At 37.8% G+C, this 9,345-nt stretch overlaps 1 protein-coding gene across 1 annotated transcript; it reads left to right on the top strand.

Annotated features, from left to right (window-relative positions):
* The first annotated feature begins 2,823 nt into the window (after positions 1-2,823).
* LOC309506046 (mRNA decay activator protein ZFP36L1) lies at positions 2,824-6,104 on the top strand. Its single transcript, XM_082179582.1, has 2 exons — positions 2,824-3,032; positions 3,963-6,104. Exons 1-2 carry the CDS (start codon positions 2,913-2,915, stop codon positions 5,109-5,111), a joined length of 1,269 nt encoding a protein of 422 aa, XP_082035708.1. The 5' UTR covers positions 2,824-2,912; the 3' UTR covers positions 5,112-6,104.
* The last annotated feature ends 3,241 nt before the right edge of the window (positions 6,105-9,345 follow it).

Below are 9,345 nucleotides of genomic sequence, written 5' to 3'. Positions count from 1 at the left end.
GGACGTTTTAAAACATTTAAAAAACTGAATGTTTCGAACGTTCAGAAACATTTAGAAATAACGTTTTTCAATAGGAAAGTTAGCAAAACATTCTTTGTTAGCCGGAGATGTAGTTGTTCATGCACATTCCTGCACACGGCTGTGTGGTTTGCTGAATAATTTCGTCTCTGGTCATCTGGGATGACTGCCGTGAAAGGTGGGGGTGTCATTTTGGGTGATGTTCCTTTTTGCCCCCTGACACTGTTGTGATTAAGGATTAGACCGGAGAGGGTCTTCAGCCATCTCTCCCCTTTCCCTAAACAATCGCCCCCCTCCCTGCCCCCCCCTCCCCCTTTTACCACTCCTCCGTTCCCCTGGGGGTGGGGGGAGGTTTTTAGCCCAAGAACTTTTTTACTCATTATGTTCTAAAGTCTGTTGCTCAATCAGTGGAGCAGGAGGGAAACACCCCACACACCCTGCCCTCACTCCCCTGCCTACCAACAACATTGCATCAAACACCGAAGTCCCCAAAACAAACTGACCAGATGTCTGTTTATCACACTCTAATGACCCCAAGACAACAGGTTTAGTGTTCTAGGCCGCAAGGTATTTAGTTTTCAATCATTTGTGCCTTGCTAATGAGTTGCGCGTACTTTGCGCGAAGTTTGACTTTTCCTATTTTCTATACAAGTCTATTCTGAATTCCCCCATAACTGACCCATTACATCACTGTCTGTCTAAAGCACTTGTTTTATTCTCTCCCCTTATTAGGACGGTAATGGGGTTCCCGGTTCCTTGACCTCCTCATTAAAGTATGTTTCTAATTATAAGCAGTAGTCTAGCAGGAAGGTTAACAATAGATATTAGACAGACTAACTGTTTTGTTCAGTTGCGAGGTTAAGTTACAGCTGCATGGATGGAGTCAGCTAGTTCACAAGAGCCCTTGTGTCTCAACAAGCCCTTCATACGATGACATATTGGTTTGTTGGAACCTCCTCCCTGCCCATTTTGGTCTTTTCTGCATTTCATTAACAAAGAGGGGAATCTTATTAGTGTGGTTTATGTTGAGAGAGTAAAATCACAGTCACTAACAAGCTACCTCAAAACCTAGAGAGGGATTATTCGGAAATCATTCTAATATGCTTTGGGGCTCAAGAAATATTTCTTATTATAATTAATGCTGAAAACAGTTGTGCAGCTCAATTTTTTTGTGGACACCATGATACACAATTAAACATTTAAGCAAAAATAACCATTTTTTCTTAGTATGAAAAACATTTTAATAACCTAAAGAATCTTTTTCCACTATAAAGAACCTTTTGTGCGATGGAAAGGTTCCATGGATATTAAAGGCTCTTCGTGGAACCATCGATGCCAATAAAGTTGAACTTTTATGCACTTCTTTTAAATAGATCTGATGTTCATTTTGCACCGTAACCATTGATGAAGACCCCCCAAAAAACAGATCTGCATATGCATGTCCTAAAAAATACTACTATAAATTGTTCACTGAAGTAGCTATTTGGATTCAAAGTAATTGCAAACCAAGAACTGCAGAGATATCTTCTTGTTAAAAACGTCTAGCTCACGGAGACCGTCACGTCTCCTCTCACAGTGGGATCGGCTGATCAGAATGTCTGTGGTCACCAGGAAGAGGGATATAAAATGACTTTAATGTCAACCTCTTCACCAGTGGGTGACACTTTCAACACCTTCCCTAGGTCGTATCAAAGCACCTCAGAGGGTCGTCGTCTCCAGTTCTGACAGCAACAGGGTGGCGTGATCGAACCTTCAGATGTTTTGACGCAGTCAAATGAGTCACATTAGCCTCAAACGTTGTTTTCTTAAACTCATTGGGAATAGCTAGTAAAATAGAGTAAGACTCAATGCATAAATAAAGTGAATAGTGTATATAGGAACTGTACCGGTCAAAAGTTTGGAATAATTAGGATTTTGTAATGTTTTTGAAAGTCTTTACTGATTTGGTGCTCAAGAAATATTTTTTAAATAAATAATAATAATATATGTATATATATATATATATGAGAGAGAGAGAGAGAGAGAGTTCACATGATATATCCCCATGATTTATATAGAGTGCTCAATATGTATGTATGTATATATATATATATACATATATATATATATATATATATATATATATATATATATATATATATATATATATATATATATATATATATATATATATATACATATTGAGCACTCAAGAAAAAAAATATACATGTAGACATATATATTATATATAGACTACATTGTATATATACTTTTTTTTTTTCTTGAGCACTGAATCAGCATGTCAGATGTTATATCTATATATATATATATATATATATGTTCCAATGTTTCTTGAGCACAAAATCATCAATTGTAATTTATTCCTGTGATGGTAAAGCTGAATTTCACATGATCCTTCTGTAATCATTCTAATATTCAGCTTTTCCCTCACAGGAATAAATGACAATTTAAAATACAGGCCTATAAAATAGAAAACACTGAGGCTATTTTAAATCGTAATATTTCACAATATTACTGTTTTTGTATATTTTTGATCAAATAAATGCAACCTTTATGAGCTTCTGATGGTTCTTTCAACAACATTAACAATATGTAATTATTCCAAATGTAAATATAATGGTATATTTAATATTATATTAGTATATTTTATTCACAATGTCAGCGTGGGTTTACATAAGAATAGTTTTTGTGACAATTTGCCCCAATAGCTGGTTTACTTGTTAGCCTACTACTAACAACAACAGCTATAAGTAGTCTATCACACAAAAAACACAAACAACTCATCCGCGGGCTTGTAGAGTTCCGTGTGTAGTGGGCGGAGCAAAGAAAACGCGGAGGTGTGGTCGCCGTACAACAGCCTTAAAAACACGTGCTGAGTCGAACGCGTGAAGTTCATGAAAACTACGAGGGAGTTGCGTGGGATCACGGAGGAATCATCAAATAAAGTCTTCGTCAGGACTATGCCATCCTACGCGCTCAATCAGTTTATTGACCTGGATGATGTCCTGTGCAAGGTAGATCTGGCGTTTATGAACTAATAACGACAGTGTGATTGTTGTGGGAAACATCACGTAGCTAATAGGCTTGAATCACGTTTATAGTGCGGGTTGTTTTCCATGCATCTGAATGCATTCTGCAGGAAACGTATACAGCCTAATGCAAACGTTTTCAGTAAGGTTCAAGATAACTGATCGAAGCAATTTAACGACATCTAACGTTAAGTTGCTAGCAACTTCTCTGCCAGGGAGGGAACGTGGGCCACGAGTCAGCGCCGTTTTATTCCAATAAGACATTATAGTCATGTTGTGCTGGTTTTGCATGTATGAATCTAGAACATAATGAGATGAAAGCGCCAAATGCTTTTAATTGTTGAGAGTTAGTGCAAAAATATTTTTATTTTTTTTCAAACGTAAACAACTTGATTGGCGGAGCTGGAGAGAGAAAAAAACTTGCCGCTGCAAAGTTTTTTTTTTTCTTCTTGGTTCGCGTTTATCTGAATCTTAATTTAAATGCATGTGTGAATAGAGGGCAAACTATTCTTTCAGACATGAAATCGCAGTTTTCTTCTTTCTGCATTCATTGAAACCTTGCGAATTGTAGTCTCCGATGCGCATGCGAATCGTTTTGAGTCGACTCAGTTGAACCTGTTGATAAAACCTAATATTAGTTGTAACCGCTAAATTGATGATAAAAAACAAACAAACATTTTATTCATATTTACGACAGAATGTGCGTGCGTATGTATGTTGGAGTGTTAGAAACCACTCGATGATGCTACTATTCGTTTCTTAATCGGTTCTTTTGAAATCACAAAAACGAATCCGACTCCCCATGATTCCATTCACTGCATGTGCTGTTAACAAAAATATTTGTGGTTTTAAATTTAAACTCCCAGACTGTCATCTGCTTAAAGATGTATAACCCTCTTGTTCTTCTACTTGCAGCACCTTTTAAATCTTGATCTTCGAGAGCCGATGAAGACCTCCGCACAGGCAGCTGCTGTGGGATATAGGAACCCTGACAGTCCCTGCACACTTTCCTCCACTGGTTCAGGAATTTCTATTGACAGCATTGAGAGTGGAAGCATGAACACAAATTACTGGGGCACCCAGAAAGTTTCATCTCAGCCAAAGTGGGGCAAGATGCCCTTCTGGTCGGAGCGCTCCGTTAGCATGGTGGAGGGCAATACTGGAAGTCTGGGCTGGTCTTCTGCCGAACCCAGCCATTTAAAGCAATCTTCAGTCACGTCAGGTGCCGTTTCCCTCTCCAACTCTACTTCTTCGATCACAGCCACCTCATCACGCTACAAGACCGAGTTGTGCCGCACGTTCGCCGAAAGGGGTCTGTGTAAATATGGCAGCAAGTGTCAGTTCGCGCACGGCCCTGACGAACTGCGAGATCTCAACCGTCACCCGAAATATAAGACCGAACCCTGCCGCACTTTTCACTCGATTGGCTTCTGCCCCTACGGTATCCGCTGCCATTTCGTTCACAACGCCGAAGACGATTACGCACAATCCCAATCCCGACCCCAGACCTCCAACCCAACTGTCCAACGGCCTCCCCTACTCAAGCAGAGCTTCAGCTTCGCTGGGTTTCCCACATCTCCCCACCCTCTCGAAGCCCCTCTGGCTCCTTCCTCGTTCCTGCGCGCGCCTTCCGTTTCGACTCCGTCAAGCGCCATGTCCGACCTTCTCTCCTTGGCCTTCCCCGATATAGACCCCAACACCCTTCTGGACCAGGCTCGAGAGTTGCACCCTCAGTTTCTTCCCTCTCCTGACTCCGGGTACTCTCACTCGGGACTGACGCCCACGTTGTCGCCCACCCAGCTCGCTTCCTCCCAGCCCGAAGGCTGCTTAAGAGGGCAGAGTCCTACCGGTGGAGCTTCCCTAGGCCTCCGGAGTCTATCCCACACCTCTCTTTCAGACCACGAGGGGGGCAGCTGCAGCTCATCCAGCAGCATGAGCGGGTCCGAATCCTCCTTCGGGCAGGAAGCCAACGGGCGCAGGCTTCCCATCTTCAGCCAACTTTCAGTTCCGGATGACGCCGTCTACAACGAACATGGCAACTCTAGCACAAGCTTCTTCCTGTAGACTATCACTCCTCACGGGGACTGAACTGTATACTGTGGTATACCTGATGTATTATATGGCTGATACTTGACATTTTTAGTTAAGCTCTGAGTGAAACACACTGTTTGAAGGTACTGAATGTTGAAATGATTCGTTAAAGTGGGGTTTCATGTGCTTTTAAGTGGAGCGATTCGCCATGTTTTATTTTTGATGACTAAAAAGACAAGTGGGGACAAGATTTAACTCTACAACCTGCAAAGTTCTTGCATCGAGATGTTTAGTAACATATGCAGTGGTTAACTTTTAAGATGCATTTAGCAATCAGCTATTTACGAAACTGTTGTACCGAAATAGCCAAAGAGAGGTTATGACCAGGTCTTGAAGGTCATTTTCAATATTTGAGAGATTCATTGTACTCTTTCTAACTAGAGGCCAAACACTTTTTTTTGTTTTGTTGTTACTCCACAGTTTGTGTACTATCATAAACCGGCTGTTTCCGAAGTTAGAATTGATTTTTATTAATTGATGTTAGTCTGCAATATCGTTTTTGAGTTCTTCCAGCTCCTTTTTTTTTTTCTTTTTTTTTTTTTTAGATTGGCATTTGGTTCGTTCCCAGACCTACTTGCCTTATGTTTCCGAGGATCCATCCTCAGGAAGTGCACAGTTGGAGCTTTACTTGGAATGAGTTGCCTGTGTCATAGTTTTTGGTTTTGTAGCTGTTGATATTGTGAGTTTAGGCAAACCAATTTATTACAGTATGAGCCTTTAGTGGCTTTTTTTTTTATAGCTGGTTCTGATTGGTCCATGTTTTGCATCTGATTGTCTGTAATGCACCTGCTGGCTTTGTGTTACATGATGGAGAGTTTCAAGTAACTTAATTTCCTTTTTTTATATTTATTTTATTGTATTTATAGAAAACATGTTTTTGATGACGTTTGTATTAAGTTTAATATATTGATTTCTTCTCCCTGCTGCCCCTATTATTTTGTACTGAAAATAAACCCTGTTGATGAATATTGACTCTTGAGGTGTTTCTTTTCACCAACTTCAATGGATAGTTCACGAAAAATAAAATAAGGGGTTTGTGTAAACAACTTTTTGTATAATTCCAAACTTGTATGATTTGCTGCTGGGCATGAGATTTTGAAGAACTTTTGTTTGTTTTTGAGGTCCAACCAATAGACCAGGGTGAAAGACATTTCTCAATCTAATCTTTGTTACACAGAAGTAAGATACAGGTTTTGAATTTGTTTTTTTTTTATATATATATTTATTTCCAGACCCCCAACAAGTGACTGCCTGCAAAGATTAAACTTTAAAGGGATAGTTCATTCAAAAATGAGAATCGTTGTCATTTACTCACCCTCATGTTGTTCCAAACCTGTATGAGTGAGTTCCTTCTGTTTAATACAGAAGATATTTTGAAAAACAAACAGTTTACGGTATCCTTTGACAGTTTATGGCTTTTTTATTTTTTGTTATTTTTTGTTGTCTGTCGTAGAATGGCAGTTAATGGCTATTGTCAACTGTCTGGTTTCCAACATTCTTCAAAATATCTTTTGTTCAGTAGAAGACAGAAACTCATAAAGATTTGGAACAACATGAGGGTGAGTAAATGACAATAAATGTTTTTTAGTTGAACTACCCCTTTAGTGAATAAGCTCCAAAATGACTGACTTCATGTTTATTTTTATTTTTATAATCATATAAAACCTAAAGAGAACGTAATGACCTCTAGGTTTTAGTTTCTAACATTTAGCATGTTAGGATTTTCAGAAGCAACATGCGATAGTACAGTAGTCAACATTTGAAGTGGATCAAAAAAGTTAATCAAAGATATTGTTCAAAATTCATATATAACTTTGATGAAAGGTTTGGATCCACTTCAAATGTTGCCTACTGCAGTTCATCCGTGGATGTGAGTTATGACTTGATTTGTTAAATTGCGCTTTGACTGCAGGCTAGCATCTCCTTATCAGTGCTGTGAGTTTGTTCATTCTTCATTTATTGTGGCTTGTGGTTGGGGGAGGTGTGAGCAGATCACATCTAGTATGGAAATGAGAAGCCCTTTGTTTTATCTGGTTTACCCCCAATTTGCCTATCCCTCCATGAGTTAAGTAGTTGGTGGTGACAAATATAGAGTTATTTGCAGCAAAACAGTATTTATCATTGTTGTAAAGTTGTTGTTTTTTCCCCGGAATAACCTGTGGCTCTACTTTGAAGTTACATGTTTACTTTTTCTTCATTTCTCCCACTTTGTCCATTTAGCTTCAGCGTGAAGGAAGGTCCTAATGGTGTTATGAAGAGTTGAAACTGAATCCCACCAAAGCTTTTGACAGTTAAGTAACAAGAAACTGATTCTGTTCACTATTCACTTGTCAGGGAGGACAATGGTTCGGGGAGGCGTCCTTTGAGAGAGGCGAACCAGGGAAAGGGTTAAAACTGTCTTACTGTTCTCTATTGTGTGTGGGGAAGATTCTCCCACATCGCCTAGTGAGTTTTTACAAAGCCAGGCACATTCTCACACAGGGCCCGGATCATATGGAATCCTGAGCAGATGGCCACATTCACTGGGACTGTGGCTCAAACATATGCTCTCCAGGCTCTTGTGTAGAATGGAATCCGTGAGCGGAAAGGAGTGCGCTGGGAGCTGGGGGTGGGGAACTCAACCTGGCTACTGTAAGACAATGGGGCAGGGAAAAAAATACTTGCAAGTTTTTGGAATGAAACATTCTTATGCAAAGGAATCATTTGACTGAAATAGTTTTATGTTCGGATGATATATGTCGCTCTACAAGGTTTTAAGTAAAAAGCCTTATTGCATATCTAGTATATGTTGGACTACTTCAAAACTTTTTTAAATTAGATATTTTTGTTTTTAAATATGATTGGTCTATCATTTTTGGCCTTTAAAGAGATAGTTTACCCCAAAATGAAAATTCTGTCATCATTTACTCACCTTCATGCCGTTCCAAACCTGTATGAGTTTCTTTCTCCCGTTGAACTCAAAAGAAGATATTTGAAACCAGACAGTTGACGGCACCCTTTGACTTCCATAGTATTTTTTTTTCCTACTATGGAAGTCAATGGGTGCCGTCAACTGTCCGATTACCAACATTCTTTAAAATGTCTTCTTTCATTAAGAATGAAACAAATACAGGTTTGTAACAACTTGTGGGTGAGTAAATGATGACAGAATGTTCATTTTTGGTTGAACTATCTCTTTAAGTTGGTTAAATAACTCTATAAACCACTAAAACCACACTGGGATACATTACACAAGATTCAGCAACATTAAAAGAGAGAACCAAAAGGTTGGGACAAGTTGTCACATGTGTTTTATATGTTGTAGTTTTATAGTTTATCTGGCAAAATAGTTAGATTTTTGTATATTTATTTCCCCATGTTTGCAGTTTGATGAAGTGATAAATGTATTGGTTAAAAGCCATAAAATCGCTTAAAACATTTTGAATTATACAGCAAAAAATTGGTTTGACTTTCTGTCTTAAATGACATTATGTATACACTCTTGTTCAGAAGGTTTTGAACAAAGCCTCTAATGCACATCATTAAAAATACACTGTAAAAAATGTCTAACCCTCCCAAATCAAAAATTTCAAGTGACCGATAACATCTACATTTTTCAATTGGCCCAAGTGAAATTCTTGTTGCAATAGTCTGTTAACATTGGCTCAATGAGAAATAATACGTCAGACTAATTGAAAAATTTAGATGTTATCAGTCACTTGAAATTTTTGACTTGGGGATGTAATTTTTTTTTACAGTGTAGGCCTACAGAATTTTATTTGATGTATTTTTTAAATATGTTTTAAATAACATAAATTTACTTTGTAATCATTTGTAATTAGCTAATTTGGTGCTCAGGATGTTTTTTTTGTATCATTATCAATGTTGAAAACAGTTTTATGCTGCATAATATATATATATATATATATATATATATATATATATATAAATGCTGTTTAACTATATATATAATAGTCATATATAACTATAATATATGTATAGTCAGTATAGTCATATAAAAGCACCCATGTATACAAACATTATTCATTCTGTAATGTTAAAGTGCTCAATGCTCATTATATATATATATATATATATATATATATATATATATATATATATATATATTAGGATTATTTGATGTATAGAAAGTTCAACAGCATTTATTTGAAATATAAATCTTTTGTAACATAAATGTCTTTATTGCCTTGATCAATTTAATGTGTCC

Source organism: Leuciscus leuciscus (genome assembly GCF_965113295.1).
Source record: "Leuciscus leuciscus genome assembly, chromosome: 9".
Taxonomy (NCBI): Eukaryota; Metazoa; Chordata; class Actinopteri; order Cypriniformes; family Leuciscidae; genus Leuciscus; species Leuciscus leuciscus.
The sequence above is the reverse complement of the archived record's forward strand: the minus strand, read 5'-3'. Positions and strand labels throughout refer to the sequence as shown.

Bases quoted from the DNA above. Each gene is read 5' to 3' on its own strand.
- LOC309506046 (XM_082179582.1), top strand. From the start codon at position 2,913: ATGAAAACTACGAGGGAGTTGCGTGGGATCACGGAGGAATCATCAAAT. The intron at 3,033-3,962 runs GTAGATCTGGCG...TTCTACTTGCAG, and splicing joins TGGATGATGTCCTGTGCAAG to CACCTTTTAAATCTTGATCT.